General features: G+C 45.3%; 1 protein-coding gene across 1 annotated transcript; it reads left to right on the top strand.

Moving 5' to 3' along the window:
• The first annotated feature begins 9,920 nt into the window (after window positions 1-9,920).
• Window positions 9,921-15,130, top strand: LOC112887691 (secretory carrier-associated membrane protein 3). The gene is made up of 12 exons (XM_025953935.1): window positions 9,921-10,089; window positions 10,870-10,968; window positions 11,262-11,324; window positions 11,893-11,926; window positions 12,364-12,486; window positions 12,742-12,804; window positions 12,909-13,002; window positions 13,104-13,149; window positions 13,253-13,320; window positions 14,065-14,113; window positions 14,451-14,516; window positions 14,671-15,130. Exons 1-12 carry the CDS (start codon window positions 10,033-10,035, stop codon window positions 14,755-14,757), a joined length of 849 nt encoding a protein of 282 aa, XP_025809720.1. The 5' UTR covers window positions 9,921-10,032; the 3' UTR covers window positions 14,758-15,130.
• The last annotated feature ends 1,476 nt before the right edge of the window (window positions 15,131-16,606 follow it).

The raw sequence follows: 16,606 nt of genomic DNA on the forward strand, positions 1-16,606 counted from the left end.
ACCCCACCTGTGGGTAAAGTTGCACACCTCTGCAGAGTTGAAAATCTATTCGAATAGCCGTGCCCACGGTACTGGGCAAGTTATGGTGTGGTCACATAACTAGTATTTCTCTCCGGGAATGATTGGGCTGGTGTGAGTTGTTTTGAAGGTGTCCGGCAGTTGTGCCGTGTGCTACGGCGGACGGGGAGTCCGGTAGCAGTTTAAAACTTGGATCCGTGTGGATCAACACCGTGTGCTCCTTGGTACTGGGAAACTCGTTTTGAAAATGCTTTTTAAAACAAACCCCCGCATGTAACCGAGTTTTTCCGCAAACGAACCATAACCTTATCCTTGGATTATCCTGTGCATTAAATTCTGTTATACCCCCCCTCCGTGGGTGTGATTGGACTTGCTGAGTACGATTGTACTCACCCCATTCTTACTTTTACAGTGGAAGACCCAGACTACGTCCCCGAAGACAACGAGTAGGGTTCCGTCCTGCACCCAGTCTTGCCTGTGGTTAAGGCCACCATTGGAGTTCCGCATGGCGCAAGACTCTGATGATCCTCTTTTCGTAACTAGTGTCGTGGTGTGGGTTTTAGTTGTAATCCTCGCGGTAGTGGCGCTTCACTGCCCATTACCGCGAAGAGTTGTACGGTGATGTACCATCTGTTGTAATAAAAGTGTTATCAGCCTCCTGGGACTGATAAATTAACACTTTTAAGTCTTCCCTGATGGGGGGGACGCTTCAGAGTGACACCTTCAAGAAGGAAACGGCACCTGAGGGCGTCGCCGTCATTAGCCTGCAGGCAAGCCTTAGGCTTTCGCCTGCACCCCACTCCCTCTCCAAAGCCGAAGGAACCGCCAGAGCATCGTCACGGAGCCAAAGAGCGCCGCCACAACGCAGACCGGATAGCCCGCCAGCCACAAAGCCACCAAAGAGAGGGCAAACCCCAGACATGGGCACGGAACCCAGGCCACGCCCCCCGACAAGGCGGCCCCACCAGCGACGGGCGGTACACGCAGGGAACCACAGCCAGCGGGCGGCCCGAGCCAGGCACCACAGCCGGCGCCGTCCCGGGGCAAACCACGACCAAGCACCCCACTAGCGGTGGGGGCACGGCGACGAAGCAGCTCACGCCAGCGCGCCCCCCGGAGGAAGGCAGCAGCAAGCAACAGAGGAGGGCCACACCCCAGCGTGAGGGGCGCCTAGGGGCAACTGTGACCCCACCCGCCGCTATGAGGACGGCGGCCACCACTGCAAGAGCGGCAGCCACCGCAACGAGAAGCTTGCAGGCACCAAAGGGCAGGGGGAGCCGGGATCCCATGCACGACCGAGATGATGCATATGACACAATGCAATTACCATAGTGCTGACCAAATGATGCATACGCCATGATGCAAGGATGATGATATTTGCAATGTATTCACATATGAAATGCATGAAGTATGATGCATACCCTCATGAGTTGATGATGCACATGACTCGCACGCCACAACCGTTCTCTCGTAGCTAACACCTGGACAGTCCTAGGATCAAAAGTTAGGACACTAGTAAGGTTGCATAGAAAGAGATTGCAGTGGGGTTACGTCACATAGACCTAGTCACCAGTGCGCTCCTAATGGCTCAATCATGTGACTGCAGTGCACATGAGGCCTTAGGTTCCGACACGGCATCATGGTCATGTGATTAAACACCACCACAAAAGAGGAATAGCAACCCTATAGTGCCAACAGCAGCAAGAAAGACTTAGGAAACCGAAAACAACCCAAAGTTGCATAGGAGGCATACCCGTTAGTCAGTCTACGGATTTTCGATGATGATGCAACACCATGCACTGAACAGAATTGGTATATGTTATGATGCATGACTCTTGCCATAAATCTTTTTATTTTACTTAAAATCATCTGAGCAAAAATTGAAAATTCAGCTCTCAGATGTTGTAACCAGAATAGCCAATAAGATAAGGTACAACATCAGGAGAGGATAGATGGATCACTAAATAATGGATTGAAGGATTTGATGATAGTTATCAAGGTTTAACCATCAAAGGAGAAGCTCAATGTTTCTGCCAAAGCAGATTTAAAACAAGATCAAGAGTTTGATTTGACTGTCAAGCTAGAATCGGTGATAGGGTTCAAACATAACTCAATTCACCGGATTCACAAAAGACTTTCTTAACTCTAAGATAGCCCAGCAGATTACATTAACTCCTACAACACAAAGTCTAGGCAAGCATTCAGATACAAGCACATGTTTCAATACATCAACATAACAAACAAGGCAATCAAGTCAATCCAAGATGTCATGATGCATGCACGTTCTACACGTCCTCACAAACAAAAATAACTGCCAAGTAATCTTGGTCTTACGTGGTTAAATACGGTGGCATCATATAAATACGTCTCTCCCTATAATAGCTAGTCGATAATCCTAACCGTTCAAAACCTATCGAATCGTGGTTAGCATTCCTGCAGAAAACACATTTTGTATATATTGAACCTTTCATGCCAGCATGTCATGAAAGCGTCCTCAATCATTACTGTTCACTATAGAAACAGCATCTGTACAATTACCGCCGTACAGACAACGTTAACATACGTTATCGAGATAACGTATTCACGGGGTACCGCAAAATGCGGAGGTATGAACTGCGATCGCCATACCCTGCGCCGAACCATATACTCCCAATGTAGTCAATCGAAATTGGTACATTGGCAGCATCTCAAGTAGGCCACTGCTTGAGAAACAGCGTTCGGTTCGCATCACCGACAGGAAGGCCAAGCTCCCTCAGTTGGCTGAGGATCCTTACCTTCTTACCTCATCGCCGAAGATGTCGTTACAGACTATAAGGTTGAGTTGTGCATGAATTTAAGTTTTAACGGAAAAGTAATGCTGGAAGTTAGGATTATATATATACTATAGCCACCTCTATTTCCCTTATAAGCATTACCCTAGGGCTTTACGTACTAAGAACAATCCTTAACGATTCCAACGTAGTTTTGCCAAATACTCTATTGGTCAAACATTTATACTGAAAACATTTTTAAGGTAAAATGTATCTCCAGAGTAACCTTATAGCTCTGATACCAGCTGTGGCAGAACCAACCTGAATTATACCGGCTCAAGTACGCGAGTCCACTTCCGAGGGCTCCAACGTGCTTCAAACGGTATAATCCCTTGGCCTGTCGGGTAACGTCCCGATAAACCACCGATACACAGGATCAATAAGGTTACCTCACACGAAGGTGAGTCCAGAGATACAATCACTATCACGATTTACATAATAGGGAATTACATTACAAGAGTTTATAAAAGTAGTACAAAGTTTCAAACCTAGAGAAAATAATACAAACCGTTTAAGCTATGATTTTTAGCAGCGGAAAACATACGCGATGATCTACAGCACGTCGACAAGACGGATGTCATGCTAAGCACGGGCACGACATCACTCGATATCACCAGCGTTGGCCGAGGACGGATCCCATTCCACGGACCAATCTTCTGGAAGAGCACAGGGCCATGACAGGGAAAGAGTAGGGTCTTCAAAGGCTTTACCTGAAAAACATAAAACTAGCAAGGCTGAGTATACTAATACTCAGCAAGGCTTACCCGGGATTGGGTATACTTTAGCCCATAGCTAGACTCATGAAGGCATTGTGAGGGCTCTGGGTTTATTTTCAGCTGAAAGGCAACAAAGAGTATGAACTACTTTCAAGTTTTAGCTTTCATCTTCTAGTTGAGTATTTATTCTAGATTAGCACCTACACTAAGCAAGCAAGGTAGTGATTATCATCCATCAAGATTATTTCTTCAACAATTACACTTTTTACTCGATGTGGTAAAAGGGATAAGCAATCTCAATCTTCGTGAGAGGCGGACGATTCGAATCGAATTTAACCTTGCAAGGTAAACCTAACACACACGCTTGGAAGATCCAACGATCGTTCCGAAGCAACCGTTTGCCTTTCATTCCGGGTCGTGGATCAGGTCCACCACAAGCGACTGTAGGACCGTACGCACACCCAATGTGTGCAGGACATACGTCTGTAGCGCGACTACAAAACCCGTATTCCTGTCTGCCTTGCAGAACGTACTCCCACACGTCGGTGCGTGTGAACATAACATAAAATCGAGTGGTGGGAGGTATGTCCACTTGCCGGGCCGATTGGTTACTAGGCTTACCGCTTACCATATTTCGCGGCATGTGGCTAGTACTTTCAAAAACTTAGCCACCACTACCACACATTTCGACCTTAAAGCTTTTATCAAAACAGACAGGGTAAACTTCCAGGTCATGATACAACACATGACCCTGTCCGTCATCCTTATAGTGGTTGCAGGAATGTAAACATGCAACTCCTATATCGCGCGAGTGACAGGAAATCACTCGACTTCTACCGGAAGGTCCTATTAGCGGAGCAACTATCCGATAAGAACTCAGGTTCAATACATTGGATTCCTATGAGATCATGCAACTAGGGTTTCATCTCAACTCCTAGACGTAATGCAAGATATATAATATAATAATAAAATTGTAATAACTTAAAATATTGGGATGTGCACCGGGGCTTGCCTTTACTGGTGGGACTGAAGTCAGAAATGTCAACATCTTCCGAACTTTGGTTCGGGGCTTCAGTTAATCCCTTGGTGACGTTCATTTGATCTTCAGGAATATCCTTCGTAGACTCCGGGGAAATCTCGTAGGTATCGTTGCCGAAGTAGTCGTATCTACATGTAATGCAACATTACATTCAAGCGTGCACACAAAACTATTTTATTTCACAACAAAGTTACAATCCAGCACTTATCTAACACACTATTCACATAACAACCAAAAAGATCTGAACTAAACCTAGACAGAGCTTTAGGGGGCAACTAACTAGAATCGGCTACTCGTTGAAGATTACAACAGAGCCGATTGGAAACAACGAGGGTTTAGCTGATTGATGAGTGCGTCGGTTTCCTAGGTGATCGATGAAATCATCGATTACCTTGGCAGAAGGATGATTCCTAAAGTAGTTGTCTTAACTGAGATGTGCTTAGGTGTTATCTAGGTAACTAAGTGTGGTTGTATCGACTCGATTACGTCAGCACAACTATTGAGTGACGTACAGCCGATGGGGTATGGTTAAGGGTATAGAACCGATAGATATGTAGCCGATTTCTCAGTTGATGAATCGACTGATAGAAGTGTATAGATAAGGGTGGGAAAACTAAGGATCGATCGGCCGTGTTTGACCGATACGGAAAACGACTAGAATCGGCTTGGATCGGCCGATAGCAAGAACCCTAAGATTGTGGGTGTCTTTTCGATACATCGTCTTTGTGCAGTCGATGTAGGACAGAATAAAAGAATTGTATCGGCAATAGCCGATACTAGAAAGATAACAATCGTATCAGTTAACCAGCCGATGGTAGAAGCATCGACTGACAGCTGTTACACAGAAACACCATAGACTCAAGAAAACTGATGCTTAGCGGCTGAGCTGATAGCCTGACACTGAAGCACAGCTGCCGAGATGTAGTGGCTAAGCAGTAGATGCACATGGACTAACAAGGATCTTTATACGAAGAGAATTTTAAGGAAACGGTAATCAAGACAAGGATAAAGTCCTGATAGCAGGGATATAAGCATTCGCATAATAGGATTAACTAGATATCACACATCTCTACTTATGACATAAATTCTATAGCTTACTCTTTAGCTATAACCCAAGCATACAATATAAAGCATAATAAAACATTCATTCCCTAACATTTGACCTAGACCACACATCAAAGACTTCAACTCAAGATCATACATAAAACTTGTAGAGTTTGACTTAGGGTTTCAAACAAAACTGATTTTACATTTTTATGAACTTCTTACGAAAATCTATGAAATGTAGAAGTTCATCAATTTGAAATACAGAAAGCTTTGGAAATTTTACAAAGAACACCCTAGAACTTTCTAAAGCATAGTAATTAAGTTCCTGATCCGGGAGAACAGGTAAAAGAATGTTAACGATGATATCCCGGCAAAGGAATCGCCGGCATTAAGAAGATTCAGAGAATCAGGGCAAACCTTGGGGTAGCCTTGGTTATGAAGAAGAATACGCGGAAAGTAAATTCCCGCGGTGAATAGTATTGACGACGATAAGATGAGCTCGACGATAACAAGATTCTGTGATTGACGAAGAAGCTTGCCGGGAATTGCAGTGGGTAGAGAATGGCCGAAGGGGTAATCTCCACGGTGACTTGTGGTCTTGCTCAGCGATCGACGAGAGAAAGGTGTTGCTGGATGTCGTGGACTCCTGGGACGAGATGATGGAGCCGAATGGGTTCGCTATGCCAAATCCTCCGCGAACCTCAAGATCCTCCTACTCATGGGTTAGGCCTTCATTGCCCATGCGCGTGTGCCGCTGAGACACGGTCGGCACACCCGCACAGTTGCTCCTTTCAAAACCGCCGCGCTATAACCGCCGCCTTCGTTTCGCTGCTTCTCCTTCCGACTCGCCATGCTACACTTCCACCTCTGCATTCGCGAAGACTGTGGTCTACTTGCATTAGGGCCGTGCCTTCCGTTGCCCTCTCCTCGACGGCCTCCGATCAATGCATTGCACATCATCGCAGTTGGCATCACTTCTCCCGCGGCCAACATTTTGTCGAACACCTTAACTGCATCTTCGATACGGCCACTCCGCCGGTCCTTGCGCAGGGGCTCGACATCGCTTGCTTCGGCCTTGCCGTATTGCCCCCTCGCACGCTCGAACCGCGCGCGCCCTTGGCCCGCATGGCGCTGCCGCTTACGCGTCTGAATCCGTTCTGCGCGCCACTGTTTGCTCCGGGCCGTTCGCCTCCGTTCGGTCCTGCTCTTGCGCTCGCATGCCTACGCCGCCTGCATCTGTGCCGTGCTTGCTCCGGCCGCCCAACACCTGCACACACCGCCAATTTCCGCGCGTCACTGCGCGCACGCTCGTGCCACTCGCTCGGCACCGCCGACGTTCCTGCCGCTCCAGCGCCTACACTGGCTCTCCAGCACGCGAGCTCCTGCACCATCTAAAACATGTCGCTTCAGCTCTCGTGCTCGCCTGATGCCAACTCGCCTGCGTCGCGCCGCATCAGCTCACTCCTGAGCCGTTCGCGCGTTCTGCTCCGACATCGCTCTGCCTCGGGCTCGCCCGCACCTGAGCCCGCGCCACTTCCGAGCCGACGCGCTGCTTCCACTGCGCTACGTTCTAGCTCCCGCTCCTGCGCTCGGCTCACGCGCGACTCCGCTCGCCCGGCCTGCCTCCGCACCCGAGCCAGCGCGCTCCCGCGCCACGTTTCGCACGCCACCAATGCCCGCCGTGCGCCCGCGCTACTGGCCCTCGCCACCCGAGCCGCTCCGCTTCACTTCCACCCCACGCGCCGCAACCGCCTGCGCCGGCTCGCTCCCGTGTGTCTCCACGCCTGTGCACCTCCACGCCGCGTCACCAGTGCCTCCTGTGCTGCGCCGAGCCGTCGCCCAGCTCCCACCGCGGCCGCCCGGCGAGCCAGCGCTGCTAGCCGCCCTGGCCGCCGCCCCGGGCCCGCCTGCCGCGCGCGCACCTGCGGCCGCCTGCCGCCAGCAGCTAGCGCTCAGGCCGCCGCTCACCCCTGGGCCCACGCCGGGCCGCACCGCGCGCGCCGCGCCTCCGCTCCCCGCGCGTCCGCCTGCCCGCGCGCCTCACCCGCCCGGGCCGCGCCCCCGTCCCGACCTGGCTGCGCCCGAGCCGCCGCACCGGCTCGCGCCCCGCGCTGCGCGACGCCGCCCGCGCGCGCCTGGGCCGGCCTCCATCCGAGCCGGCGCCGCCCCGCCAGCGCTGCTGGCCCGCTGCTGCTTCCTGTGTCTACGGATGGAAGAGAGAGAGAGGGAGGAAGGAAAATAGGACTTGGATAGAGCTGCTGTGCCGCTAGTGGGAAGAAAAAGGGGAGGAGACGCCAGGGGAGGAGATAAGGCAAAGGGAGAAGTAAAACAGAGAAGGAAGGGAATTAGAACTTCCTAAGGACTTAAGCGTAAAATTAGAAAATTACAGGGACTTGTTTGTAAAGTAAATTTTTCCGTTGATTTAAAACTCGAATGAAGAAATGCCCAAAACGAAAGTTGGAGAGTTTTTCAAACTCTACAACATTGCTTTAGGGCTCAAGTTCAGAAACTCAAAACTTATACTTTTACACGTGAATCTTTGAACAAAAGTTGGATTTGTGTTGCTTTTGTCCTAAAGAATGAAACTTTATAAAATTCAGGACCTAAATGCAAGTATTTATGACACGTCATGATGACGGGATAGACTCGTCATTATGATTGGATAGACATGTCATGATGACTTGCACTTTTACACTTTAGTCCTGAGTAAATTTGAAAATTACTTTTGTAAATCAAACATTTCCATAAAAGGACTTGTATTTTTATAAAATTACATAAATATCCTTAATTTTTACCATTTTACTCAAAATTTTTACACAATTCAACACTTACATTTCTAATGCAACTTTTGGATAAATATATATATATATATATATTTTTTTACAAGACATTAAGTAAGATAAATATATTTCACCTATTTTGAAATTACCCTTATCCAGGTACATTTTGCAAAAACAACCCTAAGTTTTTCTGTAATTACAAAAATACCATTTTTACTTGCACTTTTAAGTTTTCAAAAGTTTCACATAACACACACGAGTTTTATACAAATAAACACATACTTCACACTAACAAAATATTTGGCTAGCATTACAAATACACGAACTGTCACAAATTCGCGAGACGAATCTATTATGCATAATTAAACCATCATTAGCACAAGTTTATTATAGCACCACATTGTCAAATCATGGATTAATTAGACTTAATTGATTCATCTCGCCAATTAACGTATACAATTAGTTTTATAATTAGTCTATATTTAATACTTTAATTAGAAACTAAAAATTTGATATGACAACCAAACACACGCTGAATTTTGCTAGAGCAGTCCAAACACTAAAATGAGAAAATTTCCTATTTAACACTAGAAAAATAAAAATAGTCCGTTCTTCTCTTGGCCCTCGAAAATGTTTGCTTCCCTTTTTTCATTGAGTTTAACTTTTGTTCCCATTTGAGCTCCCAGAACCATTAAATGCCCTGTGAAAAGACAATTTTGCCTCTATGGGCCCCACCACTCTTCTTCCTCCTCTCCTCCCCTTCTCCCTCCTCAACTGGCATTTCTCTCACCAAAGACCGAGCCATGGTCTGGGCACTGGGCGCCGCTGGCACCTGGTCGTATCGCGCGGCCGGCCAACAGGGGGCCACTGGGATGGCCGTGCGGCCGCCTGTACGCGGCGCGACTGCGCTCGGCGGCAGCGGCACGGGGGAGGCGGCGGCGCGACGTGGCCCTGCCCCAAGGCACAGAGCGTGGGCTGCAGCGGCGGCGGCCTGCCAGCATTAACCGAGGTCGGGGCGCGGGGGCCTCCGGCAAGGCGGTCGGCCGGGTTGGGGCTCGCCGTCGTCGGATCCGCCGTGGCGCGGCAAGGCATCGGGATGACGACATTTTGCGCAGGGCGGGAGGCGCGCTCAGGTCCGACAGCGTAAAGCAGAGGAGGGAGAAGGGGATGAGGGAAGGGAGAAGGGTGGTGGGGCTTATGGGGCAAAACTGTCTTTTCATAAGGCGTTTAATATTCCTTGGACAGAAAATCCAACAGAATATCAAATACAGAATAAAAGTTGAGCTCAGTATCAAATAGTGGACGAAATTTTTTTGAGCGTCAAGAAAGTAAATAGGTAGTTTCTCTGGTGTGAGTTAGAGAATTGCCTCCACTATATTCCTTGCGATCGGGAAAGGGACGCCACACCAACACAATCCCGCACCGTACGGCCAGTCTGGCCTTTTGGATCTCCGGTCCCACCAAACAGGCTTACTTGACCCCACCTGTCATGCAGTACGAGCTCCAATGGTGACAGCCCCCTTTCCGCGTACTCGAAGGCAGCGCAGCAGGCAGCAGTACGCCACTAGCGCAGCAGCTGTTGGCCACCACCCGACGCCGGAGGAAGAGGCGGCGGCGCGGCGATGGCGGGGAAGCACGGCCGCAACGGCTACGACGACGATAACGTCAACCCCTTCGCGGTGAGTGCTCCTCGCTTCAGCATCTCCGCCACCCTGACTCCACGCCGTCTCCACTCGCGTAGATCTCGGTGCGCCCGCCCATCGGATCCGATCAGCTTCCGCTGCGCTCGCATTTGGGATCCAGCCGCTTCATGGTTCCTCGTGTGCCAGATCTGAGCGTTAGAGGGGCACGCGATGGCGAGATGCAGATTTGCGCGCTTGGAGTTTGGTAACCACGTGCCCTGTGTAGGCTGCTCGTGGAGCGGCTGCTTAGCTCTAGATCTGTGCGTGCCCCTGTGAGGAACTATGATGGATGGCCACTAGCTTGTGCCTCGAGGTTGGATGTGAGATATGCGGTTCTGCATTTAGCTAGCTTAGCTGTTATAACTTGGGATTTGCTGTCATTAGCTTGGTACGGCGATGTGGGGGCCTTATGCTGTGATGCGTGGGCATCTCCCAATTTTGCTGATCCGGTGCAATCTTATACGGTCTGCTATTTTTGATCACGCATGCTTAATGACTGTTTCGTAGTGCAAAGTTTAACTTACAAGTATAATCATGGAGAAAGTCTTCAGCCCACTGATCTGAAACGGTTGACGTTTTCATTTCAGTCAGTTTGTTTCACATGTTTTTCATTTTATGGTACTATATGTTGATTGTTCTACTTAATGCTTAGTAGCAGGTTAGTTGTATCTGCTAGAAAAAAATATGGTTACTGAGTTCAGTTGCTCAGAGACTCCTAATTTGGAGTTTTTTTGTAACTATAAATGATTTGTCTTCCAAATCTCCCCTATTCTGCAGGGAGGAAGTGTTCCACCAGCCACCAATTCTCGGCTCTCACCTCTATCGCATGAACCAGCTGATTTCTACAATGTAGATATTCCTCTTGATTCAACAAAGGTACTTGCAATCTCCTTGAATCTGGAGCCCTGTACAGTTGCACTGAATTGCAGTTTTGAGAACCCTATTTGCCATCTAGGGCTCAAGAAATAGGGTTAACTGAGCTTCCTGCTGTACTGTATCTGGGTGCATGCACTCTTCATTATGATTTTTTTTAGAATTTTCTTGTTGAAATAGCTCGTGTAAGTCATTCACTGTACTGTTTGTATGCCAAATTAGTTTTGATTATTTATATGATTAGTTTATCTGCTGATGATTCCTCACATCATACATACGTTGATATCTACATTTAGGATCTGAAGAAAAAGGAGAAAGAGCTCCAGGCTATGGAAGCTGAGCTAAACAAAAGAGAAAGGGTATGCGCCTATGATTGCAGATTTTTCAGCTTTTTGTGCCTTTTGCCAGCTATAGCAGCTGTGATAAATAAAATAATAGTTATGAACAGCATACAAGGTTATGTTTGATAAACTATTCTATGATGTGCAATTTGTCTTCTACCTGATGCACTGCTTTATTAAACATTATATTTTGTATCCAATCAAACCATGAACTATACTTATATTGTCAAAACATTCCTACTCCAGGCAGTACTCAAATATTCCATCTGAGAGATGTGTTTTGGTTTTTCCATGATTTATATTGCTTACTGAAGCACTCTTCTCCACACAATACTCAAAGATTTCATTTGAGAGAGCCATGTTGCTCTATATGTATTGTGTGTTGATCTTCTTATTGAGTTTTTTTTTGTTATTTTTTTATTGAGATATCAGAGAATTTTGAGTCAAAGAAGGAAATTGTCTGTTGCCTCTGTGTCCCATGTGTTTGAAACTTTGAATCCATGTACCATCTGTTTATTTACTTTGTACATGATTCTTTCTCTAAAAGGCTGATTTCATTCCTTTTTATTTGTTTCCGTTGGCCTAGGAATTGAAAAGGAAGGAAGAGGCGGCATCCCAAGGTACATTGCATCCTGTTTTGAAACAGCTGTTTATTTCATTTTGTTACGTTTGTAGCTATAAGTTTTTGAACTCACAAGAAAGGTATTGGCAAAGTTATTGAGGAAATTTACTGAGAAACCGATATCTGTCACTCAACTTATGTGAAGCATTTAGTGCTATTTCTATGCTCAGTTATCTCTGATATTTGCTGAGAAGATCAATTTTTCTAGGTGGTGTTTGCAAATACCACTATGCATGTCTTTTAATGTAGTTTGTATGCAAATTTGGCCTTTTTTTTCTAAAATAAGTTGTTTCTTTTCATAAAGCTGATTAGATTGGACACTTATTGCATTTGCCTACTTAAACGGTCTTGGACCGTTTGTGGCCAAGCAACATGAACAAATCTGGCTGGCTATATATTTTCACTAACCTTGATCATCACTTTTTTTCTTTGAAGCTGGCATTGTGATAGAAGAGAAGAATTGGCCTCCCTTTTTCCCTCTCATCCACCACAACATTTCCAATGAGATACCTATCCATCTACAAAGGATGCAGTATCTTGCATTTTCGTCATTTTTGGGTAAGCTCTTAGTGCCCAAAATCGTTGGTCAGTACTAGTGTGCTGTGCATGTACTAATAGTGTTACTTCCAGCAGGGAGTGATGTCAATAAGTTTCCACTCCTTTGCTTATTGCATAAAGGATTTATCATGGTTATTTGATTGGACTGATAAATTCTAGATAAAAAAGGATTATGATAGATAGTGGCTTTTTCCTTCATTTGGCGTAGAATTTCTGAAAAGAGGTTCTCTTATCCAGTTCTTGTTTCTCATGCAGGATTGATAGCATGCCTCTTTTTTAATATCATAGCAACTACAACAGCATGGATTAAAGGGGAAGGTACAGTTGAGAGTTACCTTATTGACATCTAATATATCTTATTCCATTAGCACTTATTTCTTTGTTGACACTTCAAACTAATATGATCACTCTACTTCAAAAAGGTGTTATCATCTGGCTACTTGCCATTATCTACTTCATATCTGGTGCACCTGGGGCTTATGTGTTATGGTATCGCCCTCTCTATAATGCAATGAGGTTGAGTATGCACATCTGCTCGGCAATACATTCTTTTCCCACCTTTTTCAATTGTTCCTTATGACCATATATCTTGTTTTTTTTTAAAATGTCTATTTCAGAACTGAGAGTGCTTTGAAGTTTGGGTGGTTTTTTCTGTTTTACATGGTAAGATATCGATATACGATAAAATAAAGATTTTACACAGTGGCATCTTAGCATTAATAATGCATAAAGTTATTGCGTGGCTTGCTGACTCTTCCATTTGCAGATTCATATTATCTTCTGTGTGTGGGCAGCTGTGGCTCCTCCTTTTCCTTTTAAAGGAAAATCCTTGGCGTAAGTCTCCTATACTACTGAAAGTATACTTGTTTTTTACTTCCTATGATGCCATAACACAACTGTCGTAAGTTCTATAGGAAGTTAATTTTGAGGAACCATATGTATCCCTATTCATAATTGTTTCTCTTAGCAGCAATTTTACTCCATAAAAGTTAATTTGTTATTTCACTTAAGAACATGTGTAAGATGTAGATGCTCGAGTTCAAACAACTAAGTTCATCAACCCACTCATTGCCTTCTTCAAAACTGTTGACGTTGATCTCCACAAGGAATTGTTGCTGATATACGACAGGTGCCCCAAATTTTAAGCATAAGCACACAGACACATTCTGCATCCTGGAAGTGAATGTGTCAAATACTAGAATATAACTTAAAACAATGTCCTTGCTAAAGTTCAGGCAGCTATATTTCTTGCTAACCATGTCGCTCTTAAGCTTCAGCAACATTAATTGACAAGACATGCATCACTTGATTTGTAAGAGCCCCTAGGCCAACAAGTGCTGAACTGTTCATACAATTTAAATGGAATTATCAGCAGTATTGATAAAGTTTGGTTGTTGTTAGCATCATTGATAAATACTGGTTACCATAACTGTTGATGTCGTTTAATTTCTGTGTAAAATGCTGCTTTTGAGTGTTCATGTTATCAAAATCAGATTTTGACCTGTTTCAGTATGTTCTATTGTTTACAGTGCATATAAGGCTTTTGTGGTACTAACTATTTCTTTGCTGTTTCATCAGTGGAATTTTGCCAGCAATTGATGTTATAAGCAAGAGTGCTATTGTTGGGGTAAGTCCATACGTATGTCAGTATTTATCCTGATAATATGGGGTTATTAGGTGTATAATCTGGACTCACTTTACTTATACGGCCTTGCTATACTCAGTTACAGCTAGGAACGTTAGTATGGTGTTAAACCGCATAGAGTGAAGGGCATTTTGATTGGTCTTGTGTCCCTTGGCACTTAATGTGTACTATTGACTCTCATAAGCACTTGTAGGTAGCCTTTCTGCCAGTTTTGTTTGTAAAACTGCGTGCTTTATCAATGCTGCTGCAATGAATAGTCATATGATGGCTTACTTATTTAGTCTCGTGCTGATTTGCAATTATTTATTCCATTTGGCAGATATTTTACTTTGTTGGATTTGGCTTGTTCTGCCTTGAATCGCTTCTGAGCATCGCTGTCATTCAGGTTGGCTGAATCTATTCTTTATTCAAACGAACCCTTCATTCTATTACAGCCCAGGGAATCAGGGATATTTGTTCTCTTGTAGCCTTTTTCAGTAAGGAAGTTTGTTATGCTCTTCATATCTCATGATCATTGAATTATTTTGCTCAATATGCAGCAAGTATACATGTACTTCCGTGGAAGTGGAAAAGCCGCAGAGATGAAACGTGAGGCAGCGCGTGGTGCTCTAAGTTCTGCCTTCTGATGAACATATGGCGGTCTGATTACAGCCAGTTGAGGGATAGAAGGAAACCGGATGTGTCATTTGAGGCATGGGGTCTTGTACATCGCTGCAGTCCACGCATTTGGATCATGGAAAGCGTGCAGCTGATCCTCTTTTTGCTCTTCTGTAAGATACGAACAGTCCTTGGATGCATCAGGGTTTTGTTGGTTTCCATTTCTTGCCCCGGTTTAGATGTGGTTGATAGGCAAAAAAGTGGATTTTGTTGGTGGAATAGTAGGATCTAATGTATTTGTATACGCTTGCATGTGAGTGAAATCGCTTGGTTTATTTCTGGCCGCAGCTGTGTTTGTTGGCCAAGACGATCCTTGTGATACAGGATATGGTCTTCTATGCTCTCCATTGTACTGCAACTTTCTTCAATGCAGCGGTTATGTCGTCATGTTTTGTCGGCGCTGCGCTGTAATCTCCTAACGTTCAGGAATGTGGAAAGTTGGGACTTGAATCCTTTGTTAATTGCTCACACGGTATTTGGATATTTCAAAACACACAGGAGATTTTAGGAATTTTGGTGCTGATGTTCATTAGCAAGAGAGCCAAGGAGATGCATTGAAATTTGCCTATAAATTGCGGATAAATCTATTTCAAAGTCGGTTTAAAGAAGTCCACAAATCTTCCTGTGACACCGTTCATAGTAAATTTTTCCTTTACATTCAACTCCTTTTATCACTCCAAATTCCATTTTTGCCCTCCAAGGAGGCTTTCATTTTAACTTTGATGTTCACCGACTCGAAATCATCAGAACCCCACCTACATGAAGCTCAACAATTTTTACGAAAATAGCGATCCAAATTAAAAGATTGCCACGTTAAAAGTCCAATACCAAACATATCGGAAAACCGCCTTTCGAAATTTTGCAAGATTATAGAATCAGTTAAAAGACAATTCCATATTTATTTTTATAATTGAATCAAGGTCGGAATGTAAACCATTTTTTTTATGTTAAACCATATATTCATATATACAACATTTCAAAACATGAGAGCAATTCCTTTGTTTTTGCTTTACTTCTATGTGGGTATCCTTTTTCTAAAGGGGAATTGGTGTTCTTACAGCTACTCTGAACGCTAATTGTAACTTTACCCTCACTTTCCGCAACTTTGTGATTTTACCCCTATTTTTTGAAAATGAAGGCTCCGTTTGCCCCTCCTTTTAACTTTGTTAGTGGATTTGAAATAAATAATAAAAAAAGAAAAATTCTTCATAATTGTGTGGAAAGATAACAATACCTCTTATCCCTTTACCCTCTGCAGACCACTCTCGCGACCTATCCCCCCCTCCTTTGGTCCAATTCAAGTGGCGGCTCAAGGGGCGCCATTAGCATGCGCTCGACCTGGCCAGGGAGTGGTGGCGCGCGGGGACCCGGCCAGGAAGCGCTGGCTCACGAGCCCAGCCAGGGAGGGGGGCTCGCAGGTCCGGTGTTGGATATTTTAGAGATAGCGAATAAATCCGCATGCGCACGGATACTGTTGTAGCTTTCACCTCAGAGTATTCCAATGGTTATCGAATCCAAGGGAACATGAGTACACAAACTTCTATTCTAGTCGGTCAAGGACACACCAAGATAGGTGGCGAGGGTAGAGAGGATTCCTAAGGTAGCACTATAGGTGATCTGCCAGACGACTCTGACCAACAGCTCTACGCTATATCCGAACATGGAGGATTACAAAGGACCGATAGGGCTGTCACCACCTACGGCCTACCGCTACCTATCCGTGGGATATAAGGTAAACCAACGGTAACCCCTAGCCTAGACACCACGTCTGGGCTATTGATTAACTACTGCAGTCTAACTACGTATGACGTCCCATAG

This window comes from Panicum hallii, chromosome 3, assembly GCF_002211085.1.
Source record: "Panicum hallii strain FIL2 chromosome 3, PHallii_v3.1, whole genome shotgun sequence".
Lineage (NCBI taxonomy): Eukaryota > Viridiplantae > Streptophyta > Magnoliopsida > Poales > Poaceae > Panicum > Panicum hallii.

Excerpts from the sequence above, each read along its gene's own strand:
- LOC112887691 (XM_025953935.1), top strand. The coding sequence starts at position 10,033 with ATGGCGGGGAAGCACGGCCGCAACGGCTACGACGACGATAACGTCAAC. Across the intron at positions 12,487-12,741 it reads TGCATTTTCGTCATTTTTGG|GATTGATAGCATGCCTCTTT; the intron begins GTAAGCTCTTAG and ends TTTCTCATGCAG. Across the intron at positions 14,114-14,450 it reads GCAAGAGTGCTATTGTTGGG|ATATTTTACTTTGTTGGATT; the intron begins GTAAGTCCATAC and ends TCCATTTGGCAG.